The sequence below is a fragment of the Chanos chanos genome, chromosome 8, assembly GCF_902362185.1.
Source record: "Chanos chanos chromosome 8, fChaCha1.1, whole genome shotgun sequence".
In the NCBI taxonomy this organism is placed as follows: domain Eukaryota; kingdom Metazoa; phylum Chordata; class Actinopteri; order Gonorynchiformes; family Chanidae; genus Chanos; species Chanos chanos.
The window spans coordinates 45,210,973-45,232,411 of NC_044502.1; the positions used below are offsets into that span (position 1 = coordinate 45,210,973).

The 21,439-nt window shown below is 40.2% G+C and overlaps 1 protein-coding gene across 1 annotated transcript; it reads left to right on the plus strand.

Moving 5' to 3' along the window:
• The first annotated feature begins 5,300 nt into the window (after positions 1-5,300).
• LOC115819746 (C-C chemokine receptor type 5-like) lies at positions 5,301-6,377 on the plus strand. Its single transcript, XM_030783247.1, has one exon. The coding sequence runs from the start codon at positions 5,301-5,303 to the stop codon at positions 6,375-6,377; it is 1,077 nt and encodes a 358-aa protein (XP_030639107.1).
• The last annotated feature ends 15,062 nt before the right edge of the window (positions 6,378-21,439 follow it).

Below are 21,439 nucleotides of genomic sequence, written 5' to 3' on the forward strand. Positions count from 1 at the left end.
ATGAGGTCTAAAGTTCATACATATAACAAACTTTAGACACAAGAGGTCTAAAGTTCATACAGACACATAACAAACTTTACATACATGAGGTCTAAGGTTCATACAGACACATAACAAACTTTACACACATGAGGTCTAAGGTTCATACAGACACATAACAAACTTTACACACATGAGGTCTAAGGTTCAGATTCAGTAAGTGACAGCATAGATGAGTGACTTGTCCCTTGACAAGTACTCTGTCTGAGAGCAACAGAGAGAGAGAGAGAGATCATGTAAAATGTCACTCTTCAAAGATGACTCACAGGTGATTACTGGAAAATTCAAAATACAAAGAGCAACTGATGTTCTTTCAGATCAGCATTTGTTAGCTATTCATCAGGTCTTTGCTTTCTATGAATGGTCCTGAACCTCAGCAACTGTCTGAAGTCTTCCTTGCATGTGACCACTGACATGTCCATCAGTGGGCTTCTCAGTGATCCAGTGTGACTGGACATTGACAGGCAGCCAGGGCTCTTGCCCAAACATTACGAAGTAACATGATTTGCTATAGACTGGTAAAAATGGTGGTGGTACAGGAGAGGGTGACTAGAGGGAGATAGTTGGACCAATCCTGTTTCTTCTCAATGGACTCAGTAAGTTATATATTGTACAGGGGAACTTTTCACATTTACTGTTCCCCTGCTCATGATACAACTTGGTGTGCAAAAGTGCCTTTGAGACTTTGCTAGCATTGGAGTTCCAAGCATCCTGAGTCTCGCATCCTTATTGGTACTGTTTGAACTTTTCGTTCTGACTGCTCCCCTGTGGGTGATACAACTTGGTTTGTAAAAGATGTTGAGGCTTGCTGTAGGTTTGATAGTACTGTGGATTTGCAAGCAAGCAAGTGACCAAGCAAGACACAACAATACAAAAAGCCATTCACCTGAACCAGCTATCCCACCATTGCAAATGATATTGTAATTGCTTTTGTAAATGCTATTTGAATTGTCCGTGTCTCGTAATAATACATCAGTGCTTTCATTATTATATTCATTATTATGGCCACAGAAGATACTTGTTGCTGATCAGCTGGTAGGTTTTTGCTTTTTATCTTTGTGCCACACAAAAGGCAAGTCTTCACATCCTCAAGCTTCATGTGTTGTTTCATTCAGTGACTTCTCTCATCCTATGTTCCTCTCCATAGCATCCAGCGCAGACTGTCCCTACAGTTGCCCATCCAACATCATGCCTACCTGCTGTCCATTGGTGGATTGGATGCCAGTTGTACTAGCCCAGTGGACAGCCCATGTGCCAGCCCCCAGTACAGATCAGTGCCCAGCTCCCACAGAGTCATGGTGACAGGAGTATGATGCCACAGTCATACAGACACTTTCTTCACTTGACCAGTATGACCAGCATGAGGTCTGGACATGGTACTTGCTAAAGAGAGACTTTTATTTTGGAAAGTTCGCAAGGAATGGAAAAACTCTCTTCTGTTCTTGGGCTTGGCTCTACAGGGTCCTTGCTGACATAGAACCTTGTTTCCTACCAGAGGGAATTTCATACATGTGTCTTCTCTTTTTACTGTATGGTTTGAAAGTGTGGTTTCATGAGGAATACTGATGATGTGAATCTTGTCCCTTTGTACAGCTACAGCAGCATTTTGTCAGTTTCAGACAGCATTCACCAGGAACAAAAACACAACAAATACACATGTTTATGGAGCATGATAAAGAAAGCTGTTCCCACTCAGGAAATGTCTCAGTAAGTGTAGATTTTCATGTTAGAATATATAAGACTTTTCACTTTTCACCATTTTCAAGTATTCTTATATATCGTTTTCAGATAATTTTTCACATCAAACTGAACCTTGTGATCCAGTTTGCCATGGCAAAGTGACAGAAGTAGTTAGCATACTGAAAGCTCTTCTCAATGTATGACATGCGTCTGGAAAGGTTTGCCATAAATTGTCCAGTTTCCAAAGGCCAGTACAAAAGTTAGAGTCAAGACTCCTGAGCTCTCTAATGCATGCAAACACAAACACGTGCCTAGTAAGATACAGCTGTGCTGTCAAAGAACCAAACCAACAAAAACTGAGTCAATGTCCAAGATGAGCACTTACAGAAATGCACCCAGACTGCATCAGTAATTGAAATGTTCAGGTTCATTTACATGTGTTGAGTGATTCTTCAGTGCTCATATGCCTCAGTGTAGTTTGCCAATAATGCTTTTAACATATGAATTATTAAGTGTCAGTGAATATCTGTGTGCCTGCCAGAGTCCGCATGGATTGGTTCCTTTAAGTTTGATGAAAAAGTACAACAATGTTGATTCTGAATTTAATTCTGGCTGTGCTCAGAAAATCAATTTGAGTGTATTCACATTCAGAGAGATGTCAAATCATCAATGGTAAACAGCCAGAAGTGGCATTCTCTGAATCAGCAAGCTTTGGTTTTGATTCAGGCCAAAGGATGTAAATGTTCATCAGAACTGCTGTTTTTTGTGGTGATAACTCAGTAGTTTTGGACTTAGATGTGATCCCTCAGTATTAGCAAAGTTATATTGTTAAAATATAATGAAACATTTTCACCCCTCAGGGTCAGAGTACTGAGCAGCATTTGGACCAGTGTGAGGATCAGGGTTTAGATCAAGGTTCGGTTTAAGCAGAGGTCGAGCATGCAAATATAGCACTCTCGCACCTCATGGCTACCGTTTAATATGCAAGAGAAATCATACGCTCACAACCAAGTCTGTAGCAAAGCTTTTAATTACAAGGAATTGTGTTAACTTGGCGAGCGCTTGTGTTTTGTCCTAAAATACTGTCTGTAATGTTGGCTAGTTCGCTGTGCACTGGTCGAGAAGGCGTACGGTGGAAATAGCGTGGGATGGAACGTTAGTTTTATATATCAGTTGGTAATTCAGTTGGTAATTCAGTTGGTAATCAGTTAATCATATGTTAAAGGTGCTGTAGATCATTTAAACGCGCAGTAATCTTTATTTTAAGAATATATGTCATATGTTATAGAATATATGTTCAGTTTCATATTATTTATTTTTTGCACCGTAACATTTTTTGCACACGTTTTTTTTTTTAAGTTTACTTTCACTACCCCATAAGTGTTAGTGGTGTACAGCCGCAGAGACGAGAGTTGTCATTGGGCAAATAAAGCGTTACTAAGGTCTCAGCCGCAATCCAGAACCCCCATGTCCGGTGCTTCTTTCTCTCCGCACAACGCCACACCTCCCACACGTCAGAAGCACAACGCAGAGCCCCAGGGTGTATGGAGAGGCGCCTGCAGGCAGCGGGCACGCAGAGGGAGTGAGTTACTACATGTATATTTAAAGTATGTATGCATTAACTGCGATGTACTGGCTTCCTGTCCAGGGTGTTTCCCCGCCTTTCGTCCAATGAACGCTGGGATAGGCTACAGCACCACCCGCGACCCTATTTACGATTAGTAGCTTAGAAAATGAATGAATGAATGAAATATATGAATGAAAATGTCAAATAAACGTTTCAGCATGTTGCGATTTTTTTAAGTTGCTGACACAACGTTAGATGTAATTATATAGCAAATAACAGTGTATAGTGTTGATAAGTTTTTATTTGTTTGTTTCTTTGTTTTTACTCATTAAAGAACATTTTGACTGAGATCAAACAAACCCGTTAATTTCCTGAGTAGGCTATATAGCTTGTTTTTCAGAACATCTAGAGAGAGCTTCTTACGGCTTATTGTCGCCACCCTGTTGCGTTAATATAATTAATATATAAAAATATTGTTAATTATTATTGATAATAAAAATATAAAAAAGAAAAAAAAAGCAGAAAAGCTAACAAGAGTTCACAGATGTAAACCAGGACAACAGTTCGCAACGACAGTGTTTCAGTCATTCAGAAAAGCAGCCGTTTTTTTTAATTTAGTGATTTGTAATTTTATTTATTTATTTATTTAAAGGGCTGGAGTTATTTGATGTCAGTATTCACACACTGAGCTGTTTTTTTTTTGCTGAGCTGTTATTTTTCTGTCCGTATTTTAAGTCCCTCCTCCGTAAGAAGGAAGTTACAGAATTGTTAAAACCCGTGCCATATGTCACTTAAGCGACAGTTATTATAGACTGCAGCCCAGAGGGACCTCGCCAGACAACTAGTGAAGACGCACAGTAGTAAGTGCTTTTATTGAGAGCTTTTACATACACGTGCTATTCAAAGTACAAAATGTTACATTGTATGCAATCATTACGTATTAACAGTTGTATATTATTATGGAATCCCTTACATTGATTATAATAATTAAAAAGAGAGCTTTAATATTTGTGATACTACACATTCGATAATAATACATAAGAATTCGATAATGAACTTGGAAAAAAAAAAGCTGAACTTGAAAAAGCTGAGATGCGGGAATAGAATTTATTGCATCTCAAAACAATTTGAAAAAAAAAGAAAACCATGCAAAAGCCACGCGAATGCACGTGCAAAATTTGATATAATCCGTTAACACATTTGCAAACTGACACATGCGGGAAAAATTATTTTAATGTGATTGATAGAATAGAGAAACTTAACTGCGATTTACAGTGGTACTCAAACATACCAGCACATGTCCCAGTAGCATTGTGAAATGCTTATGACACCACCCTGTTGTGCAAAGCGAACCAGCAGTTTTACGTTCCTGTTGTCAGGAAAGTGCGAGTGTATCCCAGATCCGGCTAAGTTCCAGGACAAGGAAAAAAAATCTTTATGTTAATCAGATGAATCATATAAAAAGCGTAGGCCATGTGATATATAAAGGAATTTCATTAAATATCTTGGGAAAGGGAAGCGCTATGGACCCTTCTAGAAATATCATCTGTCAAAATGGAGGCTATATGACCCCTGACTGTTGATCATGCTGCATTAATATTGATAGACGGTCGACTAGCCCACCAGCGGCTCGTGAAGACGTTTGTTGTTAATGCTACGTTCTGCTGCACTGAATTAAATCACTCTACAGTAATAACCTGCCGCCGTCCTTTGACCAGCATTATAATTAACGAGCACTTTTTTAATGACCCCCCCCCCCTTTTTTTCTTTCGTTCTTTTTTTTTTTTTTTTACTGGTGTGTATTTATGTGTGTATCCGCATAAATTACGGTGATGCTGTAGATAAGTTGCACAGTAATCACCTGGAGTTTATTTATGTGGCACTGTTAGCAGAATGCATTGTTATCCTGTCGGTGATTTACATCGGGTCACATTGGTTTTGTCTAGATAGTTAGACCGCGCCGTTGCACCTGTTAACGTATGCATTCTGTCTCCCCGCAGGCAAATGTGCAGACATGGCAGACTATGAAGATGAGAGCTTCGATTACAATGGGACGGACTACAGTGAATATTATCACTACTCATCAGTCGATTTCGATGATGGACTATGTGACAGCTCCAGTGTGAGGGATTTTGGCCAAGTCTTCCTGCCTGTCACGTATAGTTTGATGTTTTTGGTTGGCATCATTGGGAATGGGCTGGTGGTTTGTGTAATCGCCAAAAACCGTAAGGAGTGTACCATGGCTGACATGTGTCTCTTTAACCTTGCACTGTCAGACATCCTCTTTGTCCTGACGCTTCCTTTCTGGGCCCACTATGCAGCCGTGTCCCACTGGACGTTTGGTGACTTCATGTGTCGGGTAGTGACGGTGATGTTTACACTCGGTTTCTATGGTAGCGTCTTCTCCATAATGATCATAACCATGCACCATTACGTGTCCATCGTCTGTACACCCATGACCAAAAAGATCTCTCCTCGCCGGACGGGTGTGATTCTGATGGGATTCGTGTGGTTTCCCAGTTTCTGCGCTTCCTTACCCACCATTGTTCTCACACGTGTGCAAAACAATACGTGTGCGCCAGACTTTCCAGGCGGTACGGTGTGGAAACAGTTCATGTATCTGGAGCAAATCATACTGGGCCTGATCCTTCCTCTCGCTTTGATGATCTTCTCATACTCTCAAGTGATCCCAGTTGTGTTACGCACGTGGCCGTCAAAAAGGCGAAGAGCCGTCAAAATCGTTCTTTTAGTGGTCACCGTATATTTCATCTTTTGGGTCCCTTACAACATTGTCATCTTCCTGCGCTATTTACAAACACTGGGCTATTTCTATGAGTGTGACGAGATGGCTAACATTGACTTGGCAATGCAGTGGACCGAAACGATTACTTTCATTCACTGTTGCCTGAACCCGCTCATCTACACTTGGGTCAGCCAGAAATTTTCAAGACAGGTTCTGAGGATAATGAAGAAGTGGTTCTCCATCTGTTTCAGCTACGGAAAATGTCCCCAAATCAGCAGAGAACCATCAGAGAGGAGAAGCTCTGTCCACTCCAACTCCTCAGCAGTGAGCTCCCCCATGCTGCTGTAACCAGGCAGTGGGGTGAGGGTTGCTATGCACTTAATAAAAGTTACCAAGAGTTTGAAGTTTAACTGAACGACTGCATTGAGTAGGATTTAGTTTAAAACATCTGCTGTCCAGCATGTTGTATGCACACAGTAATTTCATTCCATGGTTTAACTGAACATGCGTATGATGTGTAGGAAATGTGCTTCTATGTGTGAATGTTCTGATGCAATGTAGATAATGCATGTTTGTCATCCTTAGAAGACTGTGCTGTTGCGTCATACCCCAACTTTCAAACTGCAAACATTGAAGATTTTTTGTGAGCTTACAAACCGCAGTGAACTTGAAATGTTCTCTGATCACTCAATACACTCCAACCAGATCTCTCTGCTCATTGTCCTGTGGGCAGCTGGCGTTCCCCTCACTCCGGGAACCCGCTCATCCTCCTGGGGGCAGCTGGCGTTCCCCTCACTTCGGGAACCTGGCAGCCGTTCCACTCGGCCATGTCTTTCTTCTGCCCTCGTTCCGCGGTGGTGGAATGACTTTCCTCGCCCAATCAGAACGGCGGAATCTCTTGCCATCTTCCACAGGAGATTGAAAACTCACCTTTTCAGAATCCACCTGTCCCCTAATGTGTAACCTCTTTTTTATGTTATGCTTTATATTTTATGGCAGAAAATGTAAAAAACAAAAAAAAAATTCTCTGTACTAACCTTGTCTTTATGCTGTAGGTTTTGAGTTCAGATTTCTGCTATACCATTGCAGGATACACAGGAGCGTGGTACTGAAAATAATTAATTTGCATTCCTACTGCGATCTTTTGCTTATGAGGTAGATAAACCTGACTGATGCACTAATTGTAAGTTGCTTTGGTTTAAAAACGTCTGCGAAATACCAAACTGTAAATTGTAAATGGATTGTACTTTTCACACTGTCTTTGACTGTTACAATGTGATTTTTTCCTGTCTCATACAGCATTGTTATTGGGTTTTTTTCTTAAATCAGAAAGAAAAAGTCACCAGTGACTTTCAAATGTGAGCCAGGATAAAGCCTAGCTGTAGAGTAAGCTAAATAAATCAATAAATCAAACTGTTTTAGATTATGAATTTTGTCTCATTTGTATTAAGTTGATATTGTAGGTGATGATCATCATTTTTCACTTTATTTAATCCTTTACTTCTGTTCCACTTTCCATCGTTTATTGTCATGACATATTTTTTAATAAATCATTGCCTCCATTGTACCTTACTTCTGTTTTGCATCTAGAAAACTGAATAGTTTAGGGGTAGAAGGTTTGCATGTCCCCGCCTTTCCTAGAATTCATGGGTGGCTGTGGAAAAAGCCACACAGACACTGCAGTTTCACTGAAGCACTGGGGAAGTGAAAGAGCAAGTGTGAAGAGACGGAACTGCCTGTTCCACCAAGAAAAGACAGAGAGGCAGAGTGCAGAGCTGCACAAACATCTGTAATATGATGTGTTATCACAGACTGTGCTGTGCTGTGTTGTGTATTGTTGTCTTTAAATAAACAAAGAAGACTCTTCACAAAGAGAGCAGTTGCAGGGTTTCACTTTAACATACAGACACGTAACAAACTTTACACACATGAGGTCTAAGGTTCAGATTCAGTAAGTGACAGCATACATGAGTGAGTTGTCCATTGATAAGTACTCTGTCTGAGATCATCAGAGACAGAGAGAGAGAGATCATGTAAAATGTCACTCTTCAAAGATGACTCACAGTTGATCACTGGAAAATTCAAAATTCAAAGAGCAACTGATGCTCTTTCAGATCAGCATTTGTTAGCTATTCATCAGGTCTTTGCTTTCTATGAATGGTCTTAAACCTCAGCAACTGTCTGAAGTCTTCCTTGCATGTGACCACTGACATGTCCATCAGTGGGCTTCTCAGTGATCCAGTGTGACTGGACATTGACAGGCAGCCAGGGCTCTTGCCCAAACATTACGAAGTAACGTGATTTGCTATAGATTGGTAAAAATGGTGGTGGTATAGGAGAGGGTGACTAGAGGGAGATTGTTGGACCAATCCTGTTTCTTCTCAATGGACTCAGTACATAATATATTGTGCAGGGTCTCATTGAACTTTTCGTTCTGACTGCTCCCCTGTGGGTGATACAACTTGGTTTGTAAAAGATGATGAGGCTTGCCGATGTTTAATAAGAATGTAGGTTTGCAAGCAGGCAAGTGACCGACATATGCACAAGCTTGCTGCTGGGTATCTTTTGCCAATGTGCAATGTTAAAATTGCTGGCAAAATTCCTTGGTGCCCATTCACACCTCTTACTTCCCAACTATGTGGTTCTTTTGACTCCCTGCTGCCCATGGCCTTGGTCTAGCTGCTGGAAAACTTCTTAGGGATTTTGGAAGGAACAATTGGTACCCTTCCCAGCTTCCATCTGAACAAAGGACACAAAAATACAAAAAGCCATTCACCTGAACCAGCTATCCCACCATTTCAAATGCTATTTTAATTGTTTTTGTAAATGTTATTTGAATTGTCCATGTCTCATAATAATACAGCAGTGCTTTAATTATATATCATGGCCACAGAAAATACTTGTTTCTGATCAGCTGGTAGGTTTTTGCTCTTTATCTTTATCTATCTTCACATCTTCAAGCTTCATGTGTTGTTTCATTCAGTGACTTCTCTCATCCTGTGTTCCTCTCCATAGCATCCAGCGCAGACTGTCCCTACAGTTGCCCATCCTTCACCACGCCTACCTGCTATCCATTGGTGGATTGGATGCCAGTTGTACCAGCCCAGTGGACAGCCCCTGTGCCAGCCCCCAGTACAGATCAGTGCCCAGCTCCCACAGAGTCATGGTGACAGGAATATGATGCCACAGACATACAGACCCTTTCTTCACCTGACCAGTATGACCAGCATGAGGTCTGGATATGGTACTTGCTAAAGAGAGACTTTTATTTTGAAAAGTTCGCAAGGAATGGAAAAACTCTCTTCCGTTCTTGGGCTTGGCTTTACAGGGTCCTTGCTGACATAGAACCTCCTTTATTGCTGGAAGGAATTTCATACATGTGTTTTCTCTTTTTACAGTATACTTTGAGAATGGGGTTTCATGAGGAATGCTGATGACGTGGATCTTGTCTATTTGCACATGTTTATGGAGCATGATAAAGCTGTTCCCTCTCAGGAAATGTTTCAATATGTGTGTGTGTTCATGTTAGAATATATAAGACTTTTCATTTTCATTTCCAAGTATATCTTTTTCAAATAATTTTTCACATCATTCTGAACCGTGTGATCCAGTTTGCCATGGCAAAGTGACAGAAGTAGTTAACATACTGAAAGGTCTTCTCAATGTATGACATGCGTTTGGAAAGGTTTGCCATTAATCCACAACTGGGGTGGAAGTAGCCTGTTTTTTCCAGCTGAATTTAGAGTTTTACTCCTGATTATTGCATTGGCTGGGTGAGTTTCATGCACCAGATCCTGGTTATGTCCAGCCAGCAATGAGATATACAGTGTTCTCTAAAAGGTTTTCAATAGGGACAAATCTTTTGTTGCTCTCCCTTTGAACATTCTTTTTTCTTCGTGTTTCTTTGTTGTTCATGTGAATACTTGTTTTCAATATGTTCTTTCAATAAACTTCTTAGGTCCTTATGTTGCCGAGTCTCCAAAGGCCAGAACCTAAGTTAGAGCCCCCGTGGATTGGTTCTTTTCAGTTTGATGAAAAAACAAAACAATGTTGATTCCGAATGTAATTCTGGCTGTGCTCAGAAAATCAATTTGAGTGTATTTACATTCTGAGAGATGTCAAATCATTGACAGTATATATGTGCTGAAATGGCATCCTCTGAATCAGTAAGCTTTGGTTTTGATTCAGGCCAAAGAATGTAAATGTTCATCAAAGCTACTGTTTTTTTTATGTAATAACTTAGTAGATTTAACATAATGAATAGTCGATGAGAATGTTTTTGAAGGTGTGAATTCTGCCTGTGAGAAGAAAAGACAGGTCCACTTGCTTTTTTTTGTTTGCTAGCACACACTGAAAATAAGAGTTCTCCTGGGCAACAAGTTCTCTGCGTGCATGATAATGGTAAGGGCCATACCCACATTCTTCTCAGTCAGATTGATGACCTAGTTATTGCTGTGGCATGTGAACCTCATCTATTGTTATGTCTCTTGTCATGTGGCGTGGTATAACAACGGTGCAAAAATATGTCCTGTGGTATCAGGCAGTTAGACTGTGACACACTGAACTGTTTTTCCCCCTGAGGCTGACCACATTACGTTCTGTAGAGGTCAAGCCATTCCACTGAACATGGGCTGCTTTATTTTTCACTCAGAGATATAGATTAAAAGTTAGCGCCCGATGATTTAACAAATAGATGAGGAGCAGTGCTAAAGACTTTGACTGTTAACTCAACAATAGCTACACGTCACGTTTCATTTACGAGTTGTTTTTTTTTTTCTTCATTTACCCTTTGTTGTAATGCTGACAGTGTTTGTCCTTTCCCGCTGATTAAAGTGAATGGAAAAAGAGCTGTGAGGTGGAGAAATATTCTAAAGATTGTGTCATGTTTTGTACCATACATACGCACATTTGTATGTTCTTTAACAAATTTGAATTCTTGCAAGAGAAACTGATTTCAGATCACCTTTTAGGGGCAGTTATATTACCATACTGGCGTGGACAAACACTGTAATTACACTGACAGCTTGAACTGAACTATTATCCCTTTGTTATGGTGTTTCATTACCCATACTCACAATACAGACTATGGATGATAAAAGGTGCTCCTGAGATGTGCCCTGCTAACACAGTGAAAAGGGTTTTTGAAGAACTTGCTAAAGTTCACCAGTGGAGGGAGCTACATCTTAACCCAACAGTTCCTGTTCCTTCTACACCTCGAGCAGTACTTTCACTTTCAGTTTCAGACTGCATTAGTAATGATCAAAGATGCATGTAATGCACATGGCTATGTGGCATGATCAAGACAGAGTACAGTCCATGCTGTCGCAGCTGAGCATGCGCCAAGAGTTCACAAAGAAGAGTTTACACCTCTGTTAATACACCTGAAATACCTTCACATTAGTGAGGATATGCCCTGAGTTATTCCAGAACTGACTGAAATTTGACTTGTAAATTCATTTGAGTCTATCTGAAAAGAGCCTGTAGTTGACTTGTATAATAATATTGATATTACTAGTACAGAGACGAGACAAGCAATTAATAAGTTCACCAATTCATTAAAAACACATATGAACAATAGTGTAACCTGCATCATGTCATTTCCAATTTAAAGATTCCAATTCAGAGATTCTACAGTCTTAAAAAACATTCATAAGAACTGAACCTTGTATGATCTGTCTTCACATGAGTTATACGCACACACACACACACACACACACACACACACACACGCAATCGCTGGTATATATTATTATCTGGTTGTATGATTTTACTTGGGTGGTAAATACATATGATTATACACACCTCAGACTGTGTGAACCATGGTAATCAACTCTACACAGAGTTAGAGTGTCCTATATATATCAGATACAACAGATGTTAAGAGGTTAAATTGGGATAACACTTGGGATCAAGTAACTTAGGGGGTTCTAATAGGAAATGTCAAGTACTGAATAGTGATAGATTTTGTGTGATTATAATTGTAATTTCTGCCGTGTTACAGATGTTGCATCACTTTCTGACACATGTTTGATTTTCTGTGTCTGATTTTCTCTGTTTCCCAGTGTCAACATCTGGTCCAGGCAGAGTTTGGATCACAGTTTGGCTCTTGATTAGGATTTAGGTGTGATTCACCTGTTTTAGCCAAGTTATATTGTTTATTAACAACGATGCAGTTTTTCAGGAGAGGTTCACCTTCAGAATCTTCAGAGTATTGACCGGCAATTGGACCAGTGCTTTTAGCAGGGTTTTGAACACCGTCTGAAACAGCATTTGAGCTATTGTTCGGATGAGAGATTAGGGCATGACTTAGACCAGGGTTTGAGACAAGACTTTGACCAGGGTTTGAGACAAGACTTTGACCAGGCTTTTCATCAGGGTTTTGATGTTGAAGTTGTTCTTGATTTGAAACGTGTCCTTCTGGCACTTCTTCTGGCTTCCTGCGTTGTTTGAATCCCCAGATGAATGTAATTACACTATTCCCAGCAGCGCATAACCTGTGGCCTAAAACAATATCCATATGGGAAAATCAATTATCCAATGGAAAAAATGTTATACTACATTTTGGACGAATCTACAAATGTCCAAATGACAAGTGACTTTCATAAGTACCTTTCATAAATAGTTAACTGATTTTCTCTTGTGATCACCAATGCAAGATTTAAATTTGGATTTTCAACATCTTTTTCATATCTTACTTTGATCATTACAATATGTTTTCATATAAATACATAAAAAAATAATTGCATTTTTGGATGAGTTTGCTCATGATCTCTGTGTTTCATTTAAGGGCTCACACCAGTATGTAAACCTTACTATGTCTTTATGGGTACATTGCCCTTGCTAGTCCATTCATGCACATAGAAACAACTGGGTTGCTAACACAAGTAATAGGACCTTATTAAAATGGGACTCGTATTAAAACCAAGCCTCAAAAAGTCATAGAGCCATGGCTAATTCTCTGTGATGGAAGGAAAACAACAAAATTAAACCCAGGCTATATAACTATGATATTATATGCCTTGAAATACACAAAATTACATTCTAGAATATCTTGTCATCTTGTCACATCAAAGTTGATCACACCTCGCATCTGCTGTGCAATTTTCACTATTGCTATTTGATTGACAAATTGCTATTTGTGTCATAGAAAACACTTGCTTTTTTTGTTAAGACACCCAAAATACCTTCACATGAGTGTAGACATGCTCTGAATGAATCAATCTAAAATAGGGCTGAAATGTGGCATTTGAAGCACAAAGAAAAAAGCAAGCCCACATATGTTCCATTAACTACTTACCTGAGAAAAACGTTGGCATTGCTGCATGAGGTCTGAAGTAGTCGATCTCTGTGTTACATTTGTGGGCTCGCACCAGGTTTAAAACCCAGGTATGTTTACATGGGCAACTTTTCCAGGCTCTTGGTTGCACACACATGAAAGATATTGGCCATCTAAGAGCAGCAACATTATCCACACAACAGATGGCACTAAACAAGTCAAAATGTGAGTACAGTTACAACTTAGCTTCCAAGTACCTAGCATGAGTCCAGAAATGAGAAGTGAAGGTATGAGAAAAAGTGCAGAAAAGAAAACAATGTTCCACGGCGTGCAAATGGCATATAAATTCCAACTCAACAGCTTTTTCAATGCCATACAGCAGTAAGCTAGCAATGGCACTGGTCTCTGCAGGCCCTTGAAGGAGCCGTGCTAATTTTTTAAGAAATTGCATTTCTGCTGTAACTAAAGTAAGTACACATAATATCTGCACCCTGAATGTGTATGAATGTGAAGAGACAGGTAGGAACTCTTCCTTTATAGTGATGCTTTGTAAACAACCACAGAGCATCCTGACTGGCTAGTACCTCAGGGAACAGTACGAATCGCACATTGGTTTCTCTCTGCATCATCAGCATGAAACTTAACCACATGGGCAAAGGCGCAAGCAATGCAGATGCAGAATACATGTACCAAGTCTACCACGGCGGACATGCGCTGTTTCCAACAGGCATACTTTTGGACAACTGTCTGTTTGAATTTCTGCTTGGGGACAACAAAGGGAAAAAAACCAAACATTTTTTTTTACACAGAAATCTCTCCAAATTTGAGAGTTAGTAGAGCTGATCTGAGTACTTACAGAAATGCACCCAGACTGCATCAGTAATTAAAATTTTCAGATCAGTTTATGTCTAAGGAAACAAAGAGATTCTTTAATAGTCATATGCCTCAGTGGAGTTTGCCAATAATGATGTTAACATATGAGTGGTAAGTGTCAGTGAATAACTGTGTGGCTGCTGAAGCCCCTGTGGGTTACATCTTTTCAGTTTGATGAAAAAATACAACAATATTGAGTCTGAATTTAATTTTGAGTGTGCTCAGAAAATCAATTTGAGAGTATTTATGTTCTGAGAGATGACAAATCATAAAGGATATATATGTGCTGATGTGGCATTCTCTGAATCAGCTAGTGTTGGTTTTGATCCAGGTCAAAGAATGTACATGTTTATCAAAAACTGCTGTTTTTGTTAACGTAACAACTTAGTAGTTAATTTAGTAATAACTTCGTTTTAACATAATGAATAGTCAAAGAGAGTGTTGTGTGAATCCTACCTATGAGAAGACAAGATTTCTTTTTTGTTTGCTAGCGCACACTGGGAAAAAAAGAGGCAACAAGTTGTCTGCATGTATGATAATGGCAAAGGCCATACATACATTTTTCTCAGACTTTCACACTTGACGACCTAGTTATTGCTGTGGCATGTGAACCTAGTCTGTTCTTGTGTCTCTTGTTATGTGAGCTGGTACAACAACGGTGCAAAAATGTTTCCTGTGGTACCAGGCAGTTACACTGTGAAACACTGAACTGTTTTTCCCCCCTGAGGTAGACCACATTACGTACTGTAGAGATGAAGCCATTCCGCTCAACTTGCGCTGCTTTATTTTCCATTCAGATACAGATATAAATTGTAAATTAGTGGCTGATTATTTCACGAACAGATGAGAAAAAGTCCTAAAGACATTGACTGTTAGCTTAGCTTAACAATTAAAAGGCAGTTTGCCACACACCATATTTCATTCTCACTTTATTTTTCAGACCAGTGAGATTAGCATGAGGACTGATATGGCTGAAGAGAGGCTTCAGAAATCAGCAATGAATGGAAATACTCTTTTCTGCTCTTGAGCTGGGGTCTGCAGGATGCTTGCTGGCACTGAAACTCATTTAATATCAATGCAATTTTAGACACTAGTTTTCCCTTTTTACTGTGTACTTTGTGGACGTGTTTGTCTTCAAGAGTAATGCTGATGGTGTGGATTTCATCCCATTGATCAGATTGAGCAGCGTGAAATGCCAAAAGAGTGATGATGTGGATAAATGTCTTAAAGATTCTGTGATGTACATATGCACATTTGTATTTTTGGCCAGGGAAACTGATTTCCCCTTTTAAGGGCAGTTATATCACCATACTGGTAACACAATAAAAAGAATTTCTGAGAAACTCTCTAAAATTCACCAGTGAGGGGAACTACATCTTTACGCAACAGTTCCAGCTTCTTCTACACCTTGAGCAGTGCTTTCACTTTCACTCTTAGACTGCATTTGTAATGATCAAAGACACATCTATCTATCTATCTATCCATCCATCTATCCATCCATTTGTCCAGTATTGTGGGGCCTAGCAGAATGTTCTCTTTGGTGTTACAGTCAGAAGAGATGCACGTCATTCACACAACGCATACATAGATGCTTGCCTTTGTACACACTTACATAATCTTCCTTATAAAACCTTCACCCTCACACACAGATAGATGGGTAAAAGATATTTGTTATCTAAGACATGGAAGACCAAAGGCCCTGTGTGGATTTGGTATATCTTTGTCCAAGAAATAGTTTTTTTTTTATCAGTGAGACTCAGGCACAATAACGTCTGGAGTGCAAGGGTTTTTCCCCACGAGGTAGACCTCTCCTCCGCTCTTCTTCGCTTGGCCCATCATTGAGCCTCAATAAAAAAATAAACCAAAACCATTTCTACACCTTTTTATTGTTTTTACCAACAAACGCAAATGCTCAACATTTTGGTGCTGTGACGTGGATGGAATAGAGGGCTGAACAAGACATTCTTCGGACAACAAGGGAATCCCATGCACTGCAGCCCCGGGGAATCGCCCTCCAGACAGAAAGTCAAACTTCTGTACGTGTGAGTCATTCTCAGTTCTGTCTCCATTTGAAAATTTGACTGTAACTCATAATACCCTTATATGCCTGACTGGTGTATATGCCTGACTGGTGTTGACTCAGACTAGTTAGAAGAAGTGGTGCACCCAATTTAGTGTGAGTAATAGATAAAGAGACACAAGACACAAGGACGGGGTTTTCCCTCCAGATGTGTCTCTGTCTGACGTTAAGGATGAAATGGTTAGATGGTTTCATTCACATTTTGAATTAGCCATTACAGAAAAAGAGATATGGGAAAAATATAACATTAAATTTCTCTTGAGTGAATGATCCGTAGCATCCGGACAATATTAAAAGGGCATGTCCAAGAAGGCTTGAATCGAGGGCAACTGGACTTAGTCGTAGATACTTGAAAACGTTTCACCTCTCATCCAAGAGGCTTCTTTAGTTCTGAGTGACCGGTGGGGAATCCCAGGTATTCAACCTCTGTGGGGTCGTTATCGAGGCCATTGATGTCAGGGAAAACTTAAGACTCAGATGCAGACTCGCCAATGAATGATCTAGGGATGTTTATTGTGCCACACAACAGTCTTTCAATACGCTTAACAGAGAGCAGAATCCAAAAAACAAGCAGATGTCATACCAAAAAGCAGTCAGAGGCAGGTGAACAAAGGCTAATTCCAGGGACAGGCAGAAGATTCAAAAATCAGGTGCAAGGCAAGACAGGAAGGCAGAGGAAGCAAAATCCAGCAGGCGAAAAACAGTCCAAAAACAGGCAGAGGTCAAATACAGAAAGCAATCAGAATAGCAAAGGGCTAGCATGACACACTGGGAAAAGCGCTACGAACTGACAAACAAAGGGGAGAACAGGCAGGGTTTAAATAGACAGACTAATACACCTCCAATGAGCCACAGGTGAGCACAATGACACAATAAGTAAGGGGGGGGGGGGGCAGAGCACATGAAAAAACCAAAATAAACAAAAGCACATGACCAAAAACCAAAAACAAATGACAGCCAACACCAGAAATGACCAGCAGGGGCACAACAGAGAAAACAGTTCATGCAGGAACCCTGATAATTAATGTCACTTGGTTTGTCAGTGCTCCTAATGAACCAAGTGACAACCATTCATACTTGGCCTCATGTGACTCCAAAAGCAACTCCAATGACTGTGACTTTACACTTGACCTCAGATGAGTTCAATGACTCTAATGACGGTCATTACAATTGCTGCAAGGAAATGTCATCCATTTGCGCGATTATAGGGACACCTTTCTTATGGCATTCACTGAAACCTGGCTCACCGACTTGGACACGGACTCGACTTTGGATATTAGCAGCTTTCGAGCTCCTCTCCGGCTGGATCGGGACAGGGAGGTGACACAGAAATTACTGGGAGGGGGTGTATGCTTGTACATCAATTGCAGACGGTGCAGTATTGTTACTGCGCGTGAGCAGCTGTGTCTCCCTGACACAGAGCTATTGTCTGTGTCAGTAGGGCTGTTTTACGTCCCGAGGGAGTACCCCCAAATATTTGTTACCGTTGTCTACATTCACCCCAATGCTGATGCCAAATCTGCTGCTTACACCATTTTTAAAGTGACTTGGAAAATGCGATCTCTCTCTCCTGATACTCCAAATTTCATTTTATGTGATTTTAATCATTGTATTCTCGAGAGATCTTTGAATATGTCACCTGCCCAACAGGTTGCGACAAAACAGCTTCTGCAGCGTCTCCATCATTTGTTACTGATGTGAGGAGAGTAGCAAGACTAAGAGCCCAGGACCTGACAACATCTGTGGCCATAAGTGAAAACTTGTGCGGACCAGCTCTGTAGCATCTTTCAGTATATTTTTACACAATCTCTTAAGCTGCAGAAGGTCCCCGAGCCTTGTAAACATTCCGGTATTGTCCCAGTAGCCATATGTATATATATATATATATATATATATATATATATATATATATATATATATATATATATATATATGTGTGTGTGTGTGTGTGTGTGTGTGTAAAATTTTATTTTTTAATTTTCATTTTATTTTCTGACTGTAATTTATTGTTTGTTGTTGTTGTTGATGTTTTGTATTCTGTCACTGAGTGAACACTTGCTGTATAAGAAATTTCCCCCTAGTGGGACAATAAAGATAACCTTGAACCTTGAATCTGTGATCCTGAGAACCCAGAGGTCTGTGAGAACTGGTGGAGAAGAAGTCAAAGCTGAAAGTGGACAGGCCATTAGAACAGTCATCCGTAAATATGTCCCTTTATCAGTGAACTGGATTGAAAAGTTTTCTACACAATGACAACATCCCAAGGACAGAGGAATTAAGACATTGGACTAACTTGTGATGCTTGCCTTCTCAGCAGCAGAGAAGCTCCAGCTACGAGCATTAGGGATAAATCACTTTGGTGGATTGACCCAACGACACCAGCTGCCAGCTAGGGAATTGGGCAGAAGGGGAGGAAACTGCAACTATTGCGGGAAGACAGGTCACTGGGCTAGGGAATGCTGGAGAAAACAGAGAGACCAACAGAGGTGTCCTTCACAGAGCAGTCCGCAACCCTCCACTGGAGGACAAAGCAACCAACCTGTGAGCCTTGTCACCCAGTTTTCACAGTTAGCTCCAGAAATTCAACAACTACTCCTGGGGAGTGTCAAACTCCATTCCAGGGAAACTTCTAAGTCAACACTCCCTCCACCCTCTGTCCACAGCTGTCCAACAATGAGCACAGGGCTTTTATGTGAAAGTAGGGGTGTCACGATATACTGGTACTGATGATAAATGTGATATTTAAAAAATGAAATACTGATATCGTGTACATAATACACACAGGACAATACCATAAACCTGCGTCCTCACCTTTTGTTGTGTCAGACATTGGCTTTAAGCAGCAAATCTCCTTTTTTACAGTCGAATTACAGTATCTTGCCATTACTGTCAAATGTGCTTTGTCATTCTCGTCCACACTTTCGCAAAGTTCGATGCTAAGTACCACAGCGCAACTAATGCACATGTTGATGTAGCATGATTAAAAAAATTGTCGCTTTCAGGATATGAGCCAGTCTGTATAGATATTCATTTCTATCTATCTATCTATCTATCTATCTATCTATCTATCTATCTATCTATCTATCTGTCTATCTGTCTGTAGTGAAGTGGAAGGTTCAGAATATTTCATGGGTTGAGAGAGTCTGGGAATCAGGTATTTCCGTTCTGAATGTTAGAGGAATGATTATAAACATGCATATACACGAAATGAGTTTTGGTTTCTTTTTTCTTAATTTGAATCTTTAATTGCTAATTTGAATGTTAAAGTTATTATTAAACAAATTAAATTCATTTAGTAGAGTCCAATAAGTTTTTTTGCAAGGATACGTTGCCATCCCATCTAGGGGCTAATGGGTAAGCGCCACGAAGAAGATGGTCTGAGAGAAGCCTCTGTAAAACAGGTATGTGTTCATGATGGATGGCAACAAGTTCACCCTGTGAAGCACTTATAACATCTGGAAAATGATTGTTGAACAAATTAACAATGCTGAATATTAACATGTATTGATTACTATATGTTGAAGTAGGTCAAGTATTATTTTGCACCAGTATACAGGTGCTAGCATTACAAGCGGAGGTAAGGTAAGCTAAGTCTAGCACCATTGCAGACTCACTGTAGCAACACAGAGCTAACGCTAAAAGTTACCCTCCGGTAACAAAACACCATAAAAGTTGTGAATTTATAGAACTGTTAATGAGTTTGTTAAAGAGACCACCCCCTGAGGGACACCACAGTTAAGCTCTCGGTCCTCAGATGTCATATTTTTGTAGTGGACACACTGCTTTCTCTCGGAGAGATAAAATTTTAACCAGGAGAGCGCCAGGCCATTTTCCAGGTGCTTTAACAGTATGGTGTGATCGACTGTGTCGAATGCTGCACTCAGGAGTAACAAGAGTAGCACAGCGATTCACCACCGGCAGCGGTTGTGAGTCGGGCCATACAGATGACGGCTGGTGTTGGCGAGACCTCCTGCCACTCACGACCGTAACAAACTCCTTTTCTGCCGGCGAAACTGCACTAAAGGGAGAGACTGAGCTGCTAATCGGCTCAGAGGCTAAACTAATGCTATCTGGGGTGCCGGTCCTGTCTATAGTAATAAAACTAGAACTAGTGCTACCTTGCTCTAGCTGACGGACACGTCTGTCTAGGAGAGACGAGTTCTCTACAAGAGCGAGGCAGAGAGAGCAAGACATAGTGGCAGATAATGAGAGGTAACGTAAACGTGAACTACCAACACACTATTGCTGTGAAAGTAAGGTTAGCAAGAAGGCTAAGCTGGTGTTAGCACGCTAGCAGCCAAACAGCAGAAAGAAGGTGTTGATAGGTAATGCTAACGAAGCAGAAGCAGAAACAGAGCGAGATTAAAACAAGCACACAGGATTACAAGTGCAGCACAACGTAAATGTTAGAGACAGACTGTAGAGCAGTGACGATAATCAGCACAACAGCGGCAGCAGACTTGCACAGGTACGAAAATTATTTGTGTTTGTATTCGAATAAAAGTGGAAATAGCCGTAACAATCCTGATTTTGTTTCTAATTTTAGGATATTAAAATATTAATATGAGTGTTCTTCAATAAACAGAATAATAATTATGAATACTCAAATATAATATTGGTTTATGTTTTTCATAAACCCAGCAATAAACGTGTATAACCATAAACATCACTGAAAAGAAGATTTTTAAGATAACATTTAGTTCCTAATCCACACTCAAGCCAATAAACTAAACTTTAATTTAGTAAATGCCTATGAACGCAGTGAACCCCACCACACAGGCTGACTGAGCAGGGAGCAGAACGTGTAGGTGAACTAGCTAGTGACTACGCTGCCAGAGCTAATGTAGGCTAATCTCCTGCTTGGAGCATCTTGTTCAATAATAGTTTAGCATAGGTTTAACAAATAACGAAATACTTCATCTTTTGGCACATTATCGTAAGTGTCAGGACTTTGAGAGGATTGTCCAAGAAACCGTGTCTATTCCGAGGAAAGAACCACATGGACTTTGGGGAAATTGCCCAAGTCGTAATTTTACAAGAAAAAAGTCGTAACATTACTACAATAAAGTCACAATTTTAGGCTACATGTTATTTTAGAGCAGAAATATCAGAAGAGCAGCCTGCTGTCTGCATTAAAATGAGGAACGTGTTATGTGGTTGAAACAGAGAGTCATCACAGTC